The sequence below is a fragment of the Oncorhynchus mykiss genome, chromosome 28, assembly GCF_057628025.1.
Source record: "Oncorhynchus mykiss isolate SJ-2025 chromosome 28, ASM5762802v1, whole genome shotgun sequence".
NCBI lineage: Eukaryota > Metazoa > Chordata > Actinopteri > Salmoniformes > Salmonidae > Oncorhynchus > Oncorhynchus mykiss.
This window is the reverse complement of record NC_143049.1, coordinates 32,347,918-32,372,210: the sequence shown is the minus strand read 5'-3', so window position 1 is coordinate 32,372,210 and position 24,293 is coordinate 32,347,918. Positions and strand designations below refer to the sequence as shown.

Sequence of the window (24,293 nt, the reverse complement as noted above, 5' to 3'; positions counted from 1 at the left end):
TCAACGTTGTTTCCACGTAATTTCAATTCAATTACATTGAACCAACGTGGAATAGATGTTGAATTGACGTCTGTGCCCAGTGAGATATCAGTTGTGCTAGTTTGAAGGTCATGAAACATGCTAAAGAGTTGTGACTCTTTCGTTCGCTCAGATCTACGGTTCCGCTACCGAATGTTCCCCAAGAAGGATACAAAATGAACTGGACTCTGAGAAATCTGAGTCCAACTGAGGAGCACTTTCACCCCCTAAACCACTCTGCCATGTAAAGTAAAGCATCATCCTGCTTAGCTGGCCCCTTTCACTTTCAAGCAGCACTTAATTTACTGCAGGACATTTTAAAATCTTTAGCCTGCATGACGCTGAGTCGCTGACAAATGCCTGGTTGTCTCTCATTGACTGCTGACTAAGTGCTATTTCAAGCTTGCAGATAGGCCCCACTGTAATATGGCCTTCAGGTTTATCCTGAGATGGTGGAAGTGTATTAATTTAGTCGGGCGGACTGCGAGAGCATGCAGGAGTAGATCTCTCAACCCCCTGCGGGATTGGAGCTGTCGACCACAGACCCCAAGCATATTCCGCCATCAATGTGTCAGGGGGAAGCTATTAAAACCGCTTTACTTTTCCTAAGTATCATGAGAATAAGCACAAGATTTAGTGAAATCCCCTCCAGGGTCTGGAAAATCTGAGGGATTTTCCCCCTGAAATGTTCCCTAATGTACTCCTCGGAAGTGTCAGAAACTGTTGTTGGATTTAAAACGTCTCCCCCCTCAAGATACCCAGAAGTCTTGCATTGTTGGGAATTTCTGTGTATTTACTGTACGAGTAGCTGAAATGACACAATTTAAAGTGAGGTTGATGCTGAACTTTCTTCACACTCAGCTAGTGCCAAATGTCCTCTGCATACATGGTCACAATATAGGTTTGGGATTTTGAAAAAAAGAAATCTTGGGTTTTTCAAATCCAATCAAATTTTAATTGTCACATGCTTCGAAAACAACAGGTGTAGACTAACAGTGAAATGTTTACTGAAGGGCCCTTCCAAACAATGCAGACAGAGAAAAAAATAGAAATTGAAAAACTGAAAAATAATAACACAAGGAATATTAATTTGTGATGTGAAAGTATTCAAAAGTAAGTATTCAGGAACTTTAAAGAACAAACAACTTATGCTTACATCACATGCCTCAAGCAGAACTCTCCCAAAGTCCATGTCATTAAGGTCTACATACATTTCTACTAACATAACCACATTTGATGTATGCTTTTGATAGATCAACTACAATAAATGTATTTTATAAGGTTATTCAATGAATTGAAAATATTGTGGAGGTTGGCATTGGGTCCCACATCAGGAGGGCACTCAGTTTTTCCCAAACACATGACCAGACTTGGAAAACCTCTGTGTGGTCAGGTCTTTTCTTCTGTCGCCATTACATAAATGATTCGGGGAGACAGGCGCAGGGATGCGTCATGTTTTTTTATTTTATTAAACCCAAATTACAGCGTGCCATGTAAAGGCACGGGGACAAAGACCATACAAACACATAACAAAACACAGGGTAGAAACCCAAAACAAAAGAGCGAGGAGTACTTCGAATAAATAACACACGCGCACAATGATTAACACATGGGACAAGACCCGTAATCATCTGCGCAATCCACAATGGCACGAAAGCCAAAACACACAGCACAGGTACTCACACGCACCAACGGACATTGTAACAATAATCGACAGGAAAATTTTAAACCAAGGACACACTTATACAAGTACTAATCAGTGGGAATAGGGGCCAGGTGTGCGTAATGAAAGTTCCGGAGGGATCCGTGACATCTTCCTGTTCTCAAGGTTTTATCGATCTCTTAGGTATAGCTCTTTTGTGTTTGATTCCCTGCCTGACCCTGGCAAATCCAGCACTACAGACTTGACGTAGAGAGAGAAGGATGCCTCCTGCCGATGTTAGAAAAATGGCAACTCTAAAATGCAGGGGGATAGAGACAGACACTGAACTAATGGATTGAGTCAGACAGGAATGGCCACATGGCATCCATCGTTTCACTCTCGATAAGCAAAAGGGATCATACCGCGCAGGTTTGTTAAAGCCTGGGCTTATAGCTCACTGTTAGGGTAGGTAACCCGCTTCCATACGTGTGTCAAGGAAGGAGATCCAAATGAGTCACAGGAGCTGGACAAGAAAGTAGCAATGAGAAGTAAATGTCCGCACACTGATTGCATTGCAGCTCAGGTACACCTACTGTACCTTCACAACTCCTTATCATTCGTCAATGTGCTTGACAGTACATTGACGAACAGTGTGGCAAAGATATACAAGTCGGTTGATTGTTTTTCTAATGTCAACAGAATTGAGCTGCAGGTATTCAACACAAACATGAGCAGGGCTTATTTACTTTTTGCACTCCGTGGAGTTACCAACAGAAAGTTAGTGCCCTGAGGTACAGCTATTCCTCCTTCCTTCTCCTCTTTCATTTCCTTTCTTCCCCCAGGTCTTCTGTACCTGTCAATCTCTCTCTCCAGCGTGACTTCTTCTTAATCCACCTGAGTGCATGGAGGACAGTTTTGACATAAGAAGAAAAAGATAGACTCCTGAGGACCAGTATCTTTAGAGCTCGGAGGATAACCGGATTATGACGGCCATTTTGTGCTGCAGGCAGTTTTTCTTATTACCCAGGGTTTTGTCGAACTGTAGAGGGGAAACGCCGTCCTCACAGAACATAGTCACACCCAACACTAATTTACACAAACAGACTGTACAGAAAACTACGTATAAAATTGCCATCATGTAGTTAAACTTCTCAGCGCTTTTCTCAAACAGAGGAAATATTTCTGAGGACAGCATTATTGGAAAGAGTGACAGGAGTGTTGTCATTATCTACACACCCTCACCAGGGAAATACCGGACTTTTTGTTTACACACTTTGCTATATTAATCCATTCGCTGATTCCTTCAAACGGGCGTCTTCTTAGAGCCAACAAACAGGATGTTTACCCTGTACTGTAGAAGCAATCAGCCTCGCTGCATGGTCAACGCCTCCTGTGTCTGAATCTCTGAACTAAACCCCCATAGTAGATAGAGAACATGGCTGTTGGGTTACTGTTGATCCACTGAGCCCTGCTGCCAGGCAGTTTATCCACACAGCCCTCGGCGAGGCCCAGTTTGGACCCCAATGGTGGTTTAACATCTTTATAATCTCTGCCGCTGTATCGACGTGCACCGTTGGATTCCCTTCTGTCCATTTGTCTGCCTTTGAAATGGCTTTGGCCTGCAGTGCCTCTGATGTACAGAGTTGAGGTAATCCTGTTTACCTCTGGCAGCACCTATTCCGGGTAGGCTATGTGTACATGTACTTGGTGAAAATAGTGCTTCTGATTCTGATTAGTTGGCGCTGGGTTGAAATAAAGAAGGCCTCCACTCTGGTCATCTGTGCTTATACCCGCCACTCCCAACTCTGATCCACTGGTACCAAGTCTATCAACTCTGAACCACTGGTACCAAGTCTATCAACTCTGAACCACTGGTACCAAGCCTATCAGTGTAAAAAACACATAATCTGCCTGTCATGGTGATAATCTGTTTGGTTCAAGCCCCTTTGCACATTTCAGGGTTTGTAGTATGGCCCAGGGGCTTCCACTTCTTTTGAGGCATCCCCAAGAGGGGTGTATTTTCCTTATCCCCCCAAAAAATTGTGTCCATCATGGCACAAGATTTTCAGAATGTTTAATCCTAATCAAAATGATAATGTGTTATGTACAAATCTTCTCCCCCTTTCAGATGAGGTCCCTTCCCTGCTTCAGATGAGGTCCCTTCCCTGCTTCAGATGAGGTCCCTTCCCTGCTTCAGATGAGGTCCCTTCCCTGCTTCAGATGAGGTCCCTTCCCTGCTTCAGATGAGGTCCTTTCCCTGCTTCAGATGAGGTCCCTTTCCTGCTTCAGATGAGGTCCCTTTCCTGCTTCAGATGAGGTCCCTTCCCTGCTTCAGATGAGGTCCCTTCCCTGCTTCAGATGAGGTCCCTTCCCTGCTTCAGATGAGGTCCCTTCCCTGCTTCAGATGAGGTCCCTTCCCTGCTTCAGATGAGGTCCTTTCCCTGCTTCAGATGAGGTCCCTTCCCTGCTTCAGATGAGGTCCCTTCCCTGCTTCAGATGAGGTCCTTTCCCTGCTTCAGATGAGGTCCTTTCCCTGCTTCAGATGAGGTCCTTTCCCTGCTTCAGATGAGGTCCTTTCCCTGCTTCAGATGAGGTCCCTTCCCTGCTTCAGATGAGGTCCTTTCCCTTCAGATGAGGTCCCTTCCCTGCTTCAGATGAGGTCCCTTCCCTGCTTCAGATGAGGTCCCTTCCCTGCTTCAGATGAGGTCCTTTCCCTGCTTCAGATGAGGTCCTTTCCCTGCTTCAGATGAGGTCCCTTCCCTGCTTTTGGAGGAAACTTCAAGACAAAACTATATGATCTCATGACACTTGTTTGTAAAAATATTGCTTTTTGTTTCTTTAAAGATTGAATGGAGAACAGAATCTAAAGAGGGAACAAATTTAGGAAAACACTTTGTACAGTTTGTTGTCATATAAGTATTCTGGCAAGGACATTCAGACATTTGGCCCTGTCTTATCAATGTCATTTCAATATCAAGGAAAATAGCTTAAATATATATTTGATCAGATAAGGGATAGTAATTACCAGCACCTCACAATCAATGGAATCATCCAGGACTATTGAATTATTTCTGTGATTATTATTGATTACACTGGGGTGTGAAAGATGGCTGGGTCAGGTGAGATACACTGACGCATATTAAGTCATTGAGGGTGCAGTTGAGCATTTCTATGAACCTGTCAACTTTTAAGGGCAGTTTGAGAACTGTGGAAAGTGTGGGCTTAAGTAATGATTAGGTTTGATAGGCTACCTGAAAAGACTTGGCATGGCCTATCAGTCACCTAAGGACTGCAAGTATCCTAGCAGTTAAGCATGCTGGGCCAGTAACAGAAAGGTCACTGGTTTGAATACCTGAGCTGACAAGGTGAAAAATCTGTTGATATGGGCATGTACTACTGTAAAACAACATATTTCACTGCATCTATCTGGTGTGTGTGACAATAAAATATATATTTTTGACAACACATATTTTATTTTATTAAATGTTTTACTAATGTGGCCCTACTGTTATTTTTTTTATATAAACAAGGTTACACTTTCTTTAACAGTGTTTCCTGTTTCTTTTCAGAGTCTCTGTTTGAGGGAAGAAGTCCATGGTAATTGCTACACATTTTAGTTGGAGATGTCATAACACCTCTCGCTTCAAATTGGCATTTCAGGACCATGGACAAGTAGGTAATACTTGTCCACTCCAGTAAAATGGCCACGAGAGATTAACTCCAGATACATTTCCAAATTCAGAATACATTATCTGTTGGTGGTGAAAAACTCTAAACAAAAGGAACGCAAAACAAAGGCTACAAAAAAAAAGAGAGTGCTTTCCTCCCCCCCAAATTGCCGGTTGCATAGGTTAAATTTTTAGGAAAGGGATTACAATGCTTTCTATCCTCGGATTGGCTTGCCTGAGTATGACACTTCTATGATGTTGTCAGGTTGCGCACAGACCTACACAGCTCGATCCATACCTTTGAACTTGGCTACGTTTGGCTCCCATTCACGCGCCTCTTCACATTCTTGAGTTTGCATTGCAGGCAGCTTTCTTTTCTTGAGAAACACACAAGTGATTCAACTCGCATTGGAGCACCAGTTGCCACCGGGTTTAGTCGTGTTTTTTTAACAGAGGCATTTGTATGAACTTTTATCTTTAAACTCTGTTAATTATCCTACCCAATTTGGATAGGCTACGTTTTCTCTCCTGTGCCACATCTCCACACTAAAGGAGCATGAGCAGTTGGTGAGCTGAATACCAACAACTAAATCTATAGATCTTTATAACTTTGGTTGATGTTGATGCGCATTTCACCGTGCGCTATTGAGATGGCAAAACCTTTGGATCACATAAAGAGGCCCATGAACGCTTTCATGGTGTGGTCTCGCGGTCAGAGACGAAAGATGTCACTGGAGAATCCCAAAATGCACAACTCTGAAATCAGCAAAAGACTTGGCGCGGAATGGAAGTTGCTTTCCGAATCAGAGAAGCGACCATACATTGATGAAGCCAAGAGATTGCGCGCGCAACACATGAAAGATCACCCCAACTACAAGTACAGACCTCGGCGCAAACCCAAGAGCTTGCTAAAGAAGGACCGGTTCCTTTTCCCCTTTCCCTTCCTCGGGGACGCAGAACATTTGAAAGGATTTTCCACGGAGTCTATTTTGGCTTCCGCTGAGAAAGCTAGAGCCCTTTTACCACCGACATCATCACCATACTCGCTCCTTGACTCAGGTCAATTCAGCACTGGTGCTGTCCAGAGGATCTCAGAAATTCCCCACGCTCTGGCTGCCAACGGCTTGTCCTATGCGCCCTCTTTGGGATACCAGACTGGGGCGTTTGGAAGTTTGGGATGCCCCAGCCAGCACACTCATACTCACCCGTCCTCCACGAACCCGGGGTACGCCTTGCCCTGTAACTGTGGCACCTGGTCGGCGACGGGTTTACAGCCTCAGGTTGCATACATCCTTTTTCCAGGTATGGCCGGCATAGACCCGTACTCCTGTTCACCACATTCAAGTGTGTGACCACATAAAGAAAAAACGCATGTGAATAAAATACATGAATGTTCACATCATAACTGTCAAAATAGTTTTGCTGTTGTCTCACATCAAGGTGAGCGATAGGCTATATCTACCACGCACGCGCAACGAGGACCGATTCTGATCATGGTAAAACTGAATATATCTATTTCTTTACTGTAGATAGGTCTAAACGAATTTACATTTTCATTCTTGATTGGTTTTCCTTATTTATGTGGATTTTTCGTTCTGTATTTATGTTGTGTTTACTTCGTTAACTTTATGATGATATGGCAATATCTGGGGAAATATGATTTAGGTTATTTTGGCATTTCAAAAAAGGCTGTTACCAAACTTTAAATCTAAATTGTCAATATGGCTTCAAAAATCTGGATTTGTCTATTGTCAATTAAAAAAGTAGGTTTTTAACAGATCAGACCATATTCCTTGGCAGCTGTTCCTAGCCAGCTACTAATAAGTCAGTTTATCAGAAGATGCATAGTAAACGTACCAAGTCAGATAGACCCCAATGAGGTCCATTTTTGTCTTATGAAATTACCACATAAATAAGACTGCATCAAAGTATAATTTTGCAAACGTCATCTCACATGTTCAACCAGTGGCCAGAGGAGGGCAGGATAAACCTGTGAATCAGTGATGATTTCTAACAGAAACAGACTCTTAGTGATGTAAAATGGATGCTTTATGTTAAACTCTAATACAACAGAATAAAGCAGTCAATCGATGTCTCTATGATTACTCATTAAACAAGGATCTGCAAAATAACTGAGCAGTTTATTACAATATAATCAATGAATACCATGATGACCACTGCTACTGTGTTTTGTTGACATGGACATGATCATCTGCATTCAAATTAATCTAGTTGACGTTTATTTATATTCAGTTTCACATTTTACCTCCATAATGGTTAAGGAGGATTGGGGTTGAGTTTACTGATCTTAGAACATCGTTTGAGGTCAACCTCTACCTAGCTTTTAATTTGTTGATGATTTCCATTGGACCACATTTACATTCAAATTCTGAAGCAAAGGAAGTTATTTGTTAAACCACTTATAAAAAATGTATTCCCTGCCCACCAAAGACGATTAGCAAAAGCTCTCAAGATTGTGTTACCATGGTATTTTTTATCAATAATGTTATTGGTCCATAATGGTCTACCAGTATTGCTTGATGGAATCCAGACTGTTTGGTTTCACTGTATAAAAACATACCCTGTACAACTTTCAGTGTGTATATGTCTGTGTGTGTGTGTGTATGTGTGTGTGTGTGCTCTCAGTGCTTGAGAGAGGCTTGCGATAAGAGAAGAATGGAAAGTCTCTCCTGCCCAGTTGGATTGTTGACAAAATGATCATGTGATTAAAATTAGTTTCTGCTTGTTCTGAGTGTGAAAAGGAATGAGTCTTACGAAGCATCATATTAAAATAATTGATGCGGTTACATCAACAAATCATCAACACTAACGTCTGGGTGCCTATACACTCTGGGACTTACCTGATGTCATTACAGGTTGCTGTTCACTCTGAATCATTCGAGTCTCACCTAAAATCACGTCTATAAATCATCTCCATCACCTGTCTGTGAAGTGGGTGCCTCTTAATATGCCGTCCTGTCTGTCTATCTATCCACCTACCTACCTAACTACCTACCTACCTACCTACCTACCTACCTACCTACCTACCTACCTACCTACCTACCTACCTACCTACCTACCTACCTACCTACCTACCTACCTACCTACCTACCTACCTACCTACCTACCTACCTACCTACCTACCTACCTACCTACCTACCTACCTACCTACCTACCTACCTACCTACCTACCTACCTACCTGTCTGCCTGTCTGCCTGTCTGCCTGTCTGTCTGTCTGTCTGCCTGTCTGTCTGTCTGTCTGTCTGTCTGTCTGTCTGCCTGCGTTCTTCTTAATCTATCTCTGTCTCACTAGCTTTATTTGTCAGGGTATATAGACATTACACATGCTCGCCATGCCGTGCTGTTATGGGGTTGTCTTAGCTAAAGTGATTCAGACCTCTTTATTTACTCCTGCCCAACAACGGTTGGCTCAGATGAAAGGTACCTGGTGCACCTATCTCCACTGTGCCCACATCTCTGATGAGAAACCAAGCAGGAGCGTGCACGTGAGCGTGAACGTGCACATGGTCAACTGCCCACGAAACCTCAGCAACCCCACCCTACTCCACATTAGTTCCACCACCGCCCTTTCGCCTTCCCCCTCTCTCACCCTTCTACATCCCTTTCCTACACACACACACATTTCACTCACACTTCACACTCAGGAAAGTATGGCCACTGCACTCCAGACGGGTGGATTCGTCCTGGGCCTGCTCGGCGGGGCTGCCATCATCGCCGCCACGGGGATGAACAACTGGAGCGTCAAGGATCGTCAGGGGGACGTGGTGACCTCGGTGTACACCTATAAGGGCCTGTGGCAGAACTGTGAGGTGGGCACCTCAGGCTTCACTGAGTGCCGGCCCCTCTACGGCCTCCTGGGCTTCTCAGGTAAATCATGTGGAATTTATGAAACTCTTTTCCAGGTGCTTTACATTGAAGGTTTCGGAGATATTGGTTCAGGGTTCAAATTACAGATTGACTTGTATGGGGGAGTTGGAGAAGAATTGGTGTGGCCATTAGTTCCTCAAAAGGTTGATCAACAATGTTTTTTCTCCGAAAGTAATTACCTGTACCACCAAATTGTGTCAAGGTTCTTAAATGTACCACTAAACTAGAGCAAGAGTTGTAGTTCTATTTCCACTCTGTAGTAGCCTAGTGGTCTTTTGTGTCCAAACTCACACTGACACCTGGGTTGGACTTGAAACAGGGCATCACTTGAACATTTCTGACCTTGATATTGTCAAAATAATCAAGTAGATTCCTCTCATTTTAATTCTCAAGGAATGGAACATGGAACAGTTGACCTGTATAACAACAATGGATCATGGTTTACGAAAGAATATATACTTATTTAATTGCAGAATCGGCTCAATCATTAGTGACATTTGAAGAAAAAGAAAAGGGAAGCCAAAAGGTTTTTTTACTTATTTGACAGGACATTTTGGAGTCTTTCTGCTTTTAAGTTTCAGTCCTCTCCTCTCCCCAAATGAACTCCCACCCATTTCCCTGGCCTGCTCCTATCAGTATTGACTTTAGCCCCAGTGCATTATGGTTCCATAGCCAGGCTCATGTTAGGTCAACACCATTATCACAGGCAAAAAAAAAAATACAAAGAATCCGATTCAAATTTCAAATACCAACAGAATACATTGAAGCTTGTTATTCACATTGGAGCCTCTATCCCTGGTAATATGACTTGTAAACTCATGGGTACTAAAACAATGTGTGGCTTGAATATACATAATGATTTGTATTGTCTTCCAGGTACCTTTCAGGCAGTGAGAGCACTGATGATTGTGGGCATTGTTCTGGGTGTAATAGGGGCCATGATAGCCCTGTTCTCCCTCAAGTGCCTTAAAATGGGCAGCATGGAAGATTCCTCCAAAGCCAAGATGACCCTTACAGCGGGGGTCATGTTCATCATTGCAGGTATAGGGACGAAAAGGTTCATATTAACACATTTTAAAATGTTGCCTTTATTTAACTAAGCAAGTCAGTTAAACAAATTCTTATTTACAATGGCGGCTTATTTGCATGTTGCTGGGAGAACAGCAATTCAATCACTTATTTCTACATGTCACTCTCTGAACGTATGTCTTTGGTGATAATGTGTAACCACCCAAGTCCTCAATCAATGAATTGTTCAAATAAACGTACAATTCCAGTTTCAGTGGCTTGCTTTTGTTAAAATCTCTTATTGCCACTGAGCAATGAATTTCCTTCCTCTCTGTCAGGCATTTGTGCTATTGCTGGAGCTTCAATCTATGCTAACCAAATTGTGGCTAGTTTCATGATGACCACCTACAACCCCAATTATGGAGGAGGGATGGGACAGGGCATAGAGAATGGAGGAAGTATGATGCCGAGGTAAGAGTGAACTTCATGCATCTCTATTTCCATATTTGGTCATGGTATCGCTATAGACAGGTGAGTCAGTTACTGACTGTGCTTTTTCTCTGTGACAGGTACACGTTTGGCCCTGCCCTCTTTGTTGCCTGGATAGGTGCAGCTTTGCTCTTATTGGGCGGGATTCTGAAGTGTGTTGCCTTCAGGGGACTACAGCCAGACAAGTCAACAAAGTAGGTTATCAATTTTACATAATTTTCTAGCTATATTCAGGTAGGCCCAAAAATGAACAATGGGATGAAGGCAATTTGTTTTTTTTACACATACGTAAATGTAGGTGAATATGCAAAATTGTAATTTTCTTGCATTTTTCCCCCCAGCTACACAGGAGTTGCTTACAAAGCCTCCCAAGCCCAGAACAGGCCCGTCTATGATGACCACCATGCAGTGGATGGGAAGAGAGACAACCAAAAATATGTATAATTTCTGTTATATTCTGCATCAATAAATTTGATTCTACATTAAGAAGCATGTATTTAAATGTTGCTTCGGAATATAGTGCTTCATTTTCATATACGCTTCCTAGAGTTTCAATACATTTTACTGCATGTTATTTAAAAATGTGTATTCTGTTGCGGTTGATAGTGGGCTCCATTTTATACTGCCAGTAACTGTTTTAGTTTCATGTGGTCTTGGGTAATGTGTTATTGCTATTTTGTCAATAAACCATTCATGTAAAGCTTTCATGTGTACAATGAAATGCACCAAATACATTTTCAAAATGCTCTCCATTTCTCAAATGTCCTACCATAACATTCAGTCAGAGTACACAATACACAGAGCCTATATTTGAAAACTCTGTGGTACATACCTGGAAACTGACATTTTATTCCACTAGATGGCAAGAACACTACAACTTTTGGCAAATCAAAGCTCCCCTCCATGTTGGACCTACACTGAGTGTACAAAACATGTAACACCTGCTCCTGCCATGACAGACTGACCAGGTGAATCCCTTATTGATGTCACTTGATAAATCCACTTCGATCAGTGTAGATGAAGGGGAGACGGGTTAAAGGAGGATTGTCAATTCTTTGAGCATGTCAAGAACTGCAACGCTGCTGGGGTTTTTCACACTCAAGTGTTCCCCGTGTGTATCAACAATGGTCCACCACCCAAATGGCATCCGGCCAACTTGACACAACTGAGGGAAGTATTGGAGTCAACATGGGCAAGCATCACTGTGGAATGCTTTTGACACCTTGTAGAGTCCATGCCAGACAAAATTGAGGTGAAAGTGGTACTCAGAAGTATGCACCACAGCACAGTTGATTAAATTAAGGGTACGCACAAAGAAGACAGATACCATTAGAAATAAATACCGTGAAAGACATTTTATTAATTGCAGCGTTTTTCCTCCTCCCCATACTCATTCACACACTGGGGAATCCAGTCCCTCTCCACAGCAAGACGCCCAGAGAAACACACAGGGCCATCAGGTCTCACATCCCAAACTGTGGTTTACTGTGAGGCCTTCATTAATGTGTGCCTCCCCAGAACATTCTCATGAGGTGAGACACTTAGATCCCCCACCCTAAGATCCTCCTGCTGACACCATTAGCAATATTTTAAAAAACTACACAGGGACAACTGACAGACGGGAGGAGGGAAAAAAACATTAAAAAATAAAATGTAACAAGCACTGAATCTTTACACTCGCTTTGGATAATTCATTCCAATCATTTAAAAGTTAACAGCAGGTATTCTGCATGTAGGTTTAAGTATTTTGATATGTTCACAAATCTACAAAACAGACGTTTTACATCCTGGCACAAAATGTAATTAGGAAAAACTACAGATTGATTTTCAGGTAAAAAAAAAATTTTTTTTTAACAGTGCAGTACTTCAACATACAATTAGAAAATCAAATCCAAATGGTGCACAGATTTGTAGCAGGGAAAAAGGTTATGATGCACTATGAATCAGTATTATATACTTCCAACTTCTCGCTTAGGAATTCCTCCACGCTATCTGTGTTCCACTTGAGGATGCTGAGTTCTTCAGCGATGTTCCCGTTATCGTCCAGCAGCTTTAGTATAGGGTCTGCGCCTCTCACATACTGAAACCAAACACACAGGCAAGAGGACTATCAGGACTACGGGCAAGCCCCAGTAAACCCTTTCAATTCAACAGCCATTGAAATTATGGAAGATTATGTTCCTCAGACAATTTGGTTATTTTAATTCCAAAGTTGTAAAAAAGCTGAGAGAATCAACTTCTTTACAGCATTTGACACTTAACTAATCACAACAGGCAAGATTATCTACAATTCATTTGTACCTTAATTTGAAGACCCTTGAACATCTTCGGCTTGTCAGACCTGACAAAAGCTGTGGACAGAAAACAAGGTTAACTCATTATCGCAGGTCTAATGAATCCGTCGAATGAATCGATGGACAGTTCATATTTTTACACAAAGGTTGTAAACAGAAACCATTGGAAAACATTCTTCGGTAATCAAGTTAACGGGACCACAGTTGTGAACGAAACAGTACAGCTGTCCTAAACACAAACAGTGCCACAAGCTCCAAGGCCAAACCCCAGGGTTTCCTAACTGGATTGATCCCCCCCCCCCCCCACCAAGTTTTCTGAGCAAAATTATATATATATATATATTTTTGAATTTATTGTTGGATATAACTGTTGTTGTTTTTATACCAGGAAAATCAGCTCCATGTGATTTCAATTGGGAAAATCTGTTCAAGTATTCCCACACATAATAAGAGAGATACACATGTTAGCAAGATTTGAAATGATTATGTTTTAGTCAAATGTTATGTGTTTGGGCTACTTGTGGTAAATTTGCACGCTACAAATTATAATTACGTTCTGGCCCCCCATCCATCCTCAAAATAAAAAAAATGAGCCCGTGGCTGAATCTCGTTGATGATCCCTGTTCAACCCCAACAAGCTGGCAACAATAACAGCCCCCTCAGAACAAACTGACACCAATTAGCTTTGCAAGATTGGTGATCACAAAACATTACCACACAACTCACCTTGGACTTGAGGGAACCTCCCCAACTTTCATCCACACACTTCCAGGATGGCCCCAGGGTAGAGCTGTGGAGGGGAAAGTACTGCATTAAGCCCTGTAGTGTGTACAAGCAGACGGTCAGGGTGCGACGCAGGATGACCACGTTGTTCTACTGGAGGTCACCTAACTGACTAACACACAGCTCCTAACATCCGCTCATTACTAAAACTAGCAAAACAAATACAGGTCTCAAGGGCCACAAGCTATGCTGGTTCTCCTTACATTTTTACCAGACTTGACTATGGCGTGGAGGCCAGTCAATGACCTTAACTGATTAATTAATTGCCAGGTAAAAAGGAAAACCAGCAGGACTACGGCCATCGAGAGTTGTACACCACTGCTCTACACCAATGCAGAGGTTTATCTTGACAATCTTTTGGCCAACAAAAATATGCACACAGAGAAGCTCCTGGCGGTGAATTGATGTGATTCTGGACAGTCTGGTTCATGAATGTGGTAGACAGGCTGTTCCTCAGGGTCATTAAACTGTGAACCTGCATATGCTCTGATGGAAGGCAGCTTTGTGACTCACAGGTAATCAAAGCTCCACACCTCTTCGCGATAACTAACAGGAAATTGGAGTGTCACAGCAGTATTTCCCAGGCACGCTGTTACTGGGAACACAAATACAATTACAAAGGCGAGCTTCCTTTACCCTTTTCTCACATACTGCACGGGAGGAAGTCACAGTTTTGTTGATTACAGGGGCACGTCGACAAAGGCTTGAACACAGGGGTGGCGATGATTGCTACCATGATGGCCTTTTCACAAGTGTTAATCAATCCCTCACACTTACAGCAAACTTTAGTTTTGCACACAATAATTTGGCCATTTCTATTATTTTCGTCCTCTGAACTAACCAAGATGTCGTTGCCAGTTTCAGTGCTTTTCTAAATCGCTTGGAGTAAAAACTCATTAGAATGGTCCAAAACCCTAAAGGCCATCGCTCACTTGCTCCACTGAGCGACAGTAATATTAGCTTGCAGAGAGGCAGCAGGGCCAGAGGTGCAGCTGAAGGAGCATTTCTGGACACACACAGAGATGTCCTCCGTGCTCATCGAGCCCCACATGAAACTATAAAAAGTCATTTTTACACATGTTTCATTATGCAGCAGAATGTCAATAGAAGAATAGAACATTCTACAGTCAGACAAATGACTGCGCTTAGCGAGCGCCCTCTCCCAGGTCTCCTAAGGGTTAAGAAGAGGGGCAGCAGCCGCCGCCTTGTAGTACATGTGGTCCTTTGTGACACAGTTGGTAAAGAGTGGGGCACTCTTGAGAGATCACAAAGGCAATTCCACGGTAACGGAATTGCACCGACTATCAGATATTTCACTTAACATATATGCCAAACAAAAACAATTGGATTTCAAAGTTTAATAAAACCATAGAACTCTATGCACGAGGACTACATAACAATGTACACTGAACATTTTACAAAAACATATTTACTGGAAGAAGTGTACAGTCTGGTAACAGAATTTCGATATAACATGACACATCGACCAAATCTATTTTGGTTGTTGAACTACAGAAAGTGAAGTGGATTTGCACCCGGTAACAGAATTTCATCATGTGTCTGATCTGTACTACACAGAAATGCATGGATATGATATCCACGACTGGCGACTTGCCGGCGCTGAGGTCCAGTGTGACGACTCAATCTCAATTTATGACATTGTTTGGATGGCTGACCATCTGCGGGCTATCAAGGTCAAACACACCTTAAGTGTGGCTTTCTCCGGGGAGGGGCGTTCCCACAGAACCCTGGGAGCACGGACACCGTTGGAGGTGTGAAGACAGATGAAAACGTGAAATCGACTAAATGAATGTTACTGTGTGAATGAAATTGTCATGTTTCAAGAGTTCACAAAGAGCTATGAATTTTAGATACGTTCTATCGTACTGTATGTAGGGTTGAGTGGTATCGAGATTTTTATATCATACTGTCCTTCACGCCATTACCGGCGTAGTGCCAAAAAACACAAAAAAGCCCATTCAGCGTCTATTACCAGAATGCTAACAAAATTAGCACAAGTAATAGCGAATTTCCACGAGGCTGCTAGCTAAATATGCTAATGGGCAGCAAACAAAAATAAACAAATTGTAAAGAAATGCAATCCCACTCGTTAAGTTATAGCCTACATATATAGGTAGGATCTACGGAACGTCATTTTTGGTCAGTTTGGACATTTACAAGCGAATGTGAACGAGAGACATTGTGCAAATGAACAAAGTTGACTCATGCTTGTCTGAAGGAAGAACAGTACTGGTTCTCCAGCAGCATGTCTACATGCTGTGTCTGTGTGGAATCTGGAGTCGCTAGGGCAACTGGTGTGCCTGCTGTGCTTGGAGAAGAGGGGGGAGGAGCAGACAGGCCAAGACCGGAGAGGAGAAAGCAACAAGGAAATGAAGATAGCAGTGGCAGCTGTACAAATAACTCTCCAAAGGCCTATGACTTCTCAACCAGGCAGAAAGCTAAAACAATATGACACCCCCTTACCTTATTAATTGAGCCACTTACTTAGATAACAGACCCCTAGTTTAACTTGCTAACACAATTCAGAGTTTTTCCACGCAGGAAAAATATATATAAAATGGCATAAATATCTTGCTGCGTTTTGTAAACGGATCTAAAAATGCTTCTTATTGTAATTTCTGCTCGGCATCAGAAACATTTTACGCTTCAGTTGCACTTCTAAACTCGAATGAGAACTCAGGAACAGGTATTCATTCAGCAAACAGCGCTCTGACTGATATGTAGCTATTTTTCTCAGGTAAAATGCAAGATTAACTTTAACCTACACATTAGGAAATAAATCTGGCTACATTCTTTCTATGATGGGCCTAAACATTAGAAATATTTTTTGCTGCCAGCCAAATAGCGTTGCACTTTTGTCATCTGATGAAAATGTAGCTATTTTATGTTGACCGTGTTGCACTAATGTATGTATTTTCTGTGAAGGAAAACTATAGTTGCACGTCCCTGTTCCCTCTATTGAAGCAAAAAATGCTTGACTTTCAATATAAAATAAAAACCCTGTCCATACACTGCTGGACTCACCTGTTCCCGCTTTCTCCCTTTGTGTCATTTACAAACACGTGACTGGCTCAACTGTTCTGGAGAACATCATGAGCTTCATAATGTAAAATAATGTGACTGGCTCAACTGTTCTGGAGAACTCCATGAGCTTCATAATGTAAAATAATGTGACGGGTGAAATGAAGAAAGCAAGCGCTTTTCTCTCTTAACGCATTGCACAAGTTAACTGCAGTTATTTACCCCAAAAATGACCACATACATTTTTCCCCCCTCTTCATTTGAGTCATTTAGCAGACGCTCTTATCTAGAGGGACTTACAGGAGCAATTAGGGTTAAGTGCCTTGCTCAACGGCACAACAGATTTCACCTAGTTGGCTTGGGGAGTTGAACCAGCGACCTTTCGGTTACTGGCCCAACTCTCTTAAACGCTACGCTACCTGCTTACACCCTACAAATATGTATGGAAAAACCTGTGGCTATTTCCAAATACCTCAGTATACAGTATACCACCCAAGCCCAACTAAGTGCTGTGGATTTTTTGTTACAGGAAAACTTATTTTGTTCGTTGGATGGCATCTAGTTCAAAGAGGGAGAGACACAAGAGTGCACGCACACCTCTCATTTAAAATGGAGTTGATTAGAATCTGAGTGTTTTCCTGTCTACTGTTTTCATGAGCAAAGTGTAAAACCGCGTTAAGTCTTAGCCTATTGGTGATAGACTAACAGAGTAAATGACTAATGTTTCATGTATATCATGCATCACTGGAATGGTTTGAGTGTTAATTCTTTGACTAATCTATTAGTTTAATTCATGAAATGCATTCCTCGTTTTACAGAGTAATTTTTTGGACTATAGACTTATACATGAGTAGACCTATTGGTAGTTATTAACACTATACACATAGCACATTCTTGTGTACCACCTTGATATCGCTGATCTGCTTGCCTCAAATTCATTCTAGAACACTGGTTGCCAGGATTAGCCATTTGTATTTAGTCTCTCAAAAATGGCATAACGGTGCAAGTTAGACATGTTCATTATAGTCATACTGAGAGGTGATGCGAGGCTCGCTGCCTGCACTAGACTCCTCCAGAGACGTACAGGGCCTGTTGCATTTATTTACATAATTTTGAAGTCAGATTGAGAAATTACATTTATGTGTGTGTGTAATTTCCATCCACTAATGGATATTGCATACATACGCAATATCCTGCCTTGCATATTTGGGTATTATTCTACATACTGGTTATTATTTTAATGAGCGCTGCCCCCAAACGAGACCTAATTTGGTTGGTCCAGACCGGACCAAATCAGAACCAATCATAGAAGTGTCTTTCACAAGTTTGGATATCAAAGCACAGCACAGTAGAGTACAGTGGGTGTCATTTGTCACGATCCTATGAACTTTTTACGTTGGTGCTCATGGGTCCTTCTACATGGAAATGACCACACATTCTATAAATGTAAGCACTCACTGTAAGTCACTTTGGTAAAAAAGTATGCTAAGTGGCATATTACGATATATTACAGGACGGCGGTAATAATCAAGATGTGAAATGAGCTGCTGCTTACACCTCTCTGTAGGCTTACTCTCCTAGGTAGTGTTGCTAGGATACCACAGCACTCGGGTGGCATGGGGGGCTGCTTAGTTTAATCAAGCAGAAATGACAGTTCTGTACTCCACCACTTGAGCCAACTTTGAATCTATTTGAGTAGTTGAACACATGTTAAGTAGGGCTGGGACGATACAAGTATCGCAATATGTTTTTGATGGATTTAAATCTATATTTTTTTTTACACAAAGCAGACTTTAAAAACCTACTCTATGTAAAATATTGTGTGCTATACAGTAGCTTGGAAAATAAATAAATGTGACTACGCAATTCAGTTAAGAACACATTCTTATTTTACAATGACAGCCTACCCCAGCCAAACCCTTCCATAACACATACAATGCTGGGCCAATTGTGCGCCGCCCTATGGGACACCCGATCCCGGACGCTGGTGATACAGCCCGGGATCAAACCAGGGTCTGTAGTGACGCCTCTAGCAATAAGATGCAGTGCCTTAGACTGCTAATAACACAAACAACATCTACACCTAACAACATCTACACCTAACAACACGAACAACATCTAACACACTAATATCTAATAACACACTAATATCTAATAACACACTAATATCTAATAACACACTAATATCTAATAACACACTAATATCTAATAACATCTATAGCGCTAACACTCAATATCTAATAACGAATATCTAATAACGAATATCTAATAACTAATATCTAATAACAACTAATATCTAATAACAACTAATATATAATAACTAATATATAATAACAACTCATATCTAACTAATAACATCTATTCCACTAACCCAATTACACCCAATATCTAATAACGAATATTTAACTAATAACATCTATAGCACTAACACCAAATATCTAATAACAACTAATAACATCTATAGCACTAACACCCAATATCTAATAACTAATATCTAACAACTCATATCTAATAACAACTAATAACATCTATAGCACTAACATGTATCGAGGTACGTTTTCCAACCCGTATTTCACGCTGGACCCATGATTGCGTTCCGCGTAACGGTGGGGTCAGTATCTTCTCGCAAAGTCTGAACATGAGAATACTTCATGTTTGTTTGGCCACAGAAGGTCAATGCACATGGTACCAGGTAATCATATTCTGACATAGCTGATCCCATGACTTGCATGTGTGACGGAGTCGATCCTTGCTCATACAGCTCACTACATCCTCTCCTCGCCTCTCATCTGCACTGGTCTGAGAAGAACTGACCGGCTGAAAGTCAGCCTATTGATGAGCTTCCTGCACATTATTTTCACCAGGCAAGTCCTTCTAATCGGTGCAGATGGATGGACTGAGACAACAAGGATAATTGATTCGATTAAATTGGGGCAGATTTCAAGTTTTCATAACAAATCGGTAATCAGCATTTTTTGGGGATGCCGATTATGGTCGCTTACACTGCACTCCACGAGGAAACTGCGTGGCAGGCTGACGACCTGTTACGCGAGTGCAGCAAGGAGCCAAGGTAAGTTGCTAGCTAGGATTAAACTTCTTATAAAACCAACTATGAATCTTAACATAATCACTACTTAATTAACTACACATGGTTGATGATATTACTAGTTTAACTAGCTTGTTCTGCGTTGCAAATAATCAATGCGGTGCCTGTTAATTTATCATTGAATCACAGCCTACTTTGCCAAACGGGTGATGATTTAACAAGCGCATTCGCAGAAAAAAAGTACTGTCGTTGCGCCAAACACTGCCTTTCTTAAAAACAATACACAAGTATATATTTTTAAACCTGCATATTTAATTAAAAGAAATTCATGTTAGCAAGCAATATTAACTAGGGAAATTGTTCACTTCTCTTGCATTCTGCGCAAGCAGAGTCAGGGTATATGTAGCAGTTTGGGTCACCTGGCTCCTTGCGAACTGTGTGAAGACCATTTCTTCCTAACAAAGACAGTAATTAATTTGGCAGAATTTTACATAATGATGACATAACAATGAAGGTTGTGTAATGTAACAGCAATATTTAGACTGATGGATGCCACCCGTTCGATAAAATAGGGAACGGTTCCGTATTTCACTGAAAGAATAAACGTTTCGTTTTTGAAATTATAGTTTCCGGATTTGACCATATTAATGACCTAAGGCTCGTATTTCTGTGTGTTTGTATTATAATTAAGACTATGAATTGATATTTGATAGAGCAGTCTGAGCAGTGGTAGGCAGCAGCAGACTCGTAAGCATTCATTCAAACAGCACTTTCCTCCGTTTGCCAGCAGCTTTTCGCAATGCTTGAAGCACAGCGATGTTTATGACTTCAAGCCCATCAACTCCCGAGATTAGGCTGGCAATACTATAGTGCCTATAAGAACATCCAATAGTCAAAGGTATATGAAATACAAATGGTATAGAGAGAAATAGTCCTATAATAATGACAACCTAAAATTTCTTAACTGGGAACATTGAAGACTCATGTTAAAAGGAACCATCAACTTTCATATGTTCTCATGTTCTGAGCAAGGAACTTTAACATTAGCTTTTATACATGGCACATATTGCACTTTTACTTTCTTCTCCAACACTTTGTTTTTGCATTAATAAAACCAAATTGAACATATTTCATTATTTATTTGAGACTAAATGGATTTTTATGTATTATATTAATTTAAAATAAAAGTGTTCATTCAGTATTGTTGTAATTGTCATTAATACAAATATATATATATATAAAAAATTGGCCGATTAATCAAAAACAGCATTTTTTGGTCCTCCAATAATCGGTATCGGCGTAAAAATCATAATTGGTCGACCTCTAATTGATACACCCGTTATAGTTATTTAGATACTCTAAATGCGGTCAAACGTCTTACCTTCCTGGACTCCATCTGGGCCTCCTGCTGGCAGCACTGTCTACAGACTGGCTGGATCTGGCCCAGGCTGAACTCTCCCAGCAGGTCACAGGAGCTGCACAGGAGGTTGCTGGAGAAGCCCAGCTCCCTGCATGCCTCTGAGGACAGGTCGGCTCCATAGGCCGAAAGCTGAGCAGGAAAGAATGCAGAGACATTAGATTGGTTGTCACTTAATGTTTTCAGGGGCCACCCGAGTGGCGCAGCAGTCTAAGGCTCTGCATCGCAGTACAAGAGGCGTTACTATAGACCCGGGTTCGATCCCGTGCTGTATCACAACCGGCCGTGATTGGGAGTCCCATAGGGCAGCGCAAAATTGGCCAAGCGTCGTCCGGGTTAGGAGAGGGGTTGGCCGGGGGGGCTTAACATGGCTCATCGTGCTCTAGCGACTCCTTGTGGTGGGCTGTGCGCCTGCAGGCTGACCTCAGTCGTCAGTTGAACGGTGTCTCCTCTGACACATTTGTGCGGCTGGCTTCCGGGTTAAACGGGCGGGTGTTAAGAAGCGCGGTTTGGGGGGGTCATGTTTCGGAGGACGCACGACTCGAGCTTCGCATTAATGTGGGGTGGTGCCTTGTATCATTATTGACCTTTTATTTTATTGCTTACACTGTCTCTGCACACTAACAGGGCCCTAAACACTCACTCCATAATCTGCTTAGTCACAAATAATATGCGAACACATATTTTTTGTATATATATATATATATACACACACACACACACACACACACACACACACACTGCTACTACTCTTATATCCTGTTGCCTCGTCACCTTACATATATACATATCCCTGCACACAAATTGTACTGGAACTGAGCCTGTACAGTTGAAATTGTAAGTTTACATACACCTTATCCAAAAACATTTAAACTCACTTTCACAATTCCTGACATTTAATCCCAGTAAAAATTCCCTGTTTTAGGTCAGTTAGGATCACCACTATTTTAAGACACAGCTGGTGTAACTGAGTCAGGTTTGTAGGCCTCCTTGCTCGCACACTTTCAGTTCTGCCCACAAATGTTCTATAGGATTGAGGTCAGGGCTTTGTGATGGCCACTCCAACACCTTGACTTTGTTGTCCTTAAGCCATTTTGCCACAACTTGAGGTATGCTTGTGGTCATTGTCCATTTTTGAAGACCCATTTGCGACCAAGCTTTTACTTGGGGTCTTGAGATTTTGCTTCAATTATATCCACATAATTGTCCTCCCTCATGATGCCATCTACTTTGTGAAGTGCAGCACCCCCACAACATGATGCTGCCACCCCTGTGCTTCACAGTTAGGATGGTGTTTTTAAGCTTGCAAGCCTCACCCTTTTTCAAACATAACAATGGTCATTATGGCCAAACAGTTCTATTTTTGTTTCATCAGACCAGAGGACATTTCTCCAAAAAGTACGATCTTTGTCCCCATGTGCAGTTGCAAACCGTAGTCTGGCTTTTTTATGGTAGTTTTGGAGCAGTGGCTTCTTCCTTGCTGAGCGGCCTTTCAGGTTATGTCGATATAGGACTAGTTTTTCTGTGGATTTAGATACTTTTGTACCTGTTTCCTCCAGCATCTTCACAAGGTCCTTTGCTGTTGTTCTGGGATTGATTTGCACTTTTCGCACCAAAGTACGTTCATCTCTTGGAGACAGAACGTGTCTCCTTCCTGAGCGGTATGATGGCTGCGTGTTCCCTTGGTGTTTATACTTGCGTACCATTGTTTGTACAGATGAACGTGGTACTTTCAGGTGTTTGGAAATTGCCCCCAAGGATGAACCAAACTTGCGGAGGTCTACAAATGTTTCTCTGAAGTCTTGGCTGATTTCTTTTGATTTCCCCATTATGTCAAGAAAAGAGGCACCGAGTTTGAAGGTGATATACATCCACTGGTACACCTCCAATTGACTCAAATTATGTCAATTAGCCTATCAGAAGGTTCTAAAGCCATGAAATCATTTTCTGGAATGTTCCAAGCTGTTTAAAGGCACAGTCAACATAGTGTATTTAAACTTCTGACCCACTGGAATTGTGATAGTGAATTAATCTGTAAACAATTGTTGGAAAATTAGTTGTGTCATGCATAAAGTAGATGTCCTAACCGGCTTGCCAAAACTTAACAAGAAATTTGTGGAGTGGTTGAAAAACAAGATTTAATAATGCCAACCTAAGTATGTAAACTTCCGACTTCAACTGTATGCTTAATTAGTGTTCCTCACATTTTAATTTATCGCGTTTTTTTCTAGTATAACATTGTTATTGATTGCATTGTTGGTTTTTAAATTAGCAAGAACGTTATTTCACTGTAGCTGTGCATTGACTAGAAAGAAAGTTGTAAGTTGAAACAATTAAATAAGTTGTAAATAAACACAAGATGTGATTATATATCATTGGGTGGTGGATATGTAACCATTTTTAATACTTCATTTATCGTCATACACTCAAATACTCGGGCTAGGTAACATGTTCTCCCCATGACGTGAACGTTTTGAAGAATCGCAGCCGCTGTCTCGTCGTGATTGGCTCTTTACTTTGTCACCTGTCACTTCAGTGAACGCGAGCAGTTTCCGTTGGTTTGAAGTACAGTATGAGTGGTAAAGTTTAAGATGTATTACAATGTAATTAAATATCAGTTTTACCAAAGGTGGATAGCTGGCTAACTAACGTTAAACTTTGTAAACCGGTGCAATTGTTTTAAGCCACGTCATTCGGTTTAATACCGGTTGCGAATGTCGCAGCAAAGAAGTGGTTATAAATCGAGTGTAGCAAAATAAAACCTGCAATCCGATACAAGCTGAGCCATAGGCAACAAAGCAACAAACGCATACGTGTGGCTTAGCTTATTTTTGTTAATAAACCTACCGTTTGTATGAGAGAAAGAAGCCACAAAATATACACCTCCCCCGACATTTTGGCGATTGCTTTGTTACGGAAGAAAACTGAGGACCCCTTAAAAAGTAGGAAGTAGTAGCTACTGGCAAGTGCCTAATGCCCTGTAAATTGTAATATACA

General features: G+C 41.6%; 2 protein-coding genes and 1 pseudogene across 4 annotated transcripts; 2 read left to right on the top strand and 1 right to left on the bottom strand.

The window, feature by feature from the left end:
• The first annotated feature begins 5,868 nt into the window (after nucleotides 1-5,868).
• Nucleotides 5,869-6,773, top strand: LOC110508960 (transcription factor Sox-14-like). The gene has a single exon (XM_090225079.1). It carries the CDS (start codon nucleotides 5,946-5,948, stop codon nucleotides 6,678-6,680), a length of 735 nt encoding a protein of 244 aa, XP_090081205.1. The 5' UTR covers nucleotides 5,869-5,945; the 3' UTR covers nucleotides 6,681-6,773.
• A 1,992-nt stretch (nucleotides 6,774-8,765) lies between these two features.
• cldn18 (claudin 18) lies at nucleotides 8,766-11,414 on the top strand. Of its 2 annotated transcripts, none has more exons than XM_021589887.3 (5): nucleotides 8,766-9,217; nucleotides 10,094-10,258; nucleotides 10,564-10,696; nucleotides 10,795-10,908; nucleotides 11,056-11,414. In XM_021589887.3, the coding sequence occupies exons 1-5, from the start codon at nucleotides 8,854-8,856 to the stop codon at nucleotides 11,156-11,158; spliced, it is 879 nt and encodes a 292-aa protein (XP_021445562.2). In that variant the 5' UTR covers nucleotides 8,766-8,853; the 3' UTR covers nucleotides 11,159-11,414. The 2 variants fall into 2 exon arrangements, with proteins under 2 accessions (XP_021445562.2, XP_090081204.1); XM_090225078.1 differs by lacking the exon at nucleotides 8,766-9,217 and adding an exon at nucleotides 9,325-10,015.
• A 640-nt stretch (nucleotides 11,415-12,054) lies between these two features.
• Nucleotides 12,055-24,201, bottom strand: LOC110508961 (selenoprotein F-like; annotated as a pseudogene). Its single transcript, XR_002471378.3, has 5 exons — nucleotides 24,144-24,201; nucleotides 21,261-21,428; nucleotides 13,735-13,798; nucleotides 13,016-13,065; nucleotides 12,055-12,794 (listed from the first exon to the last, which is right to left on the bottom strand). The product of XR_002471378.3 is annotated as a selenoprotein F-like (transcript).
• Between the last annotated feature and the right edge of the window lie 92 nt (nucleotides 24,202-24,293).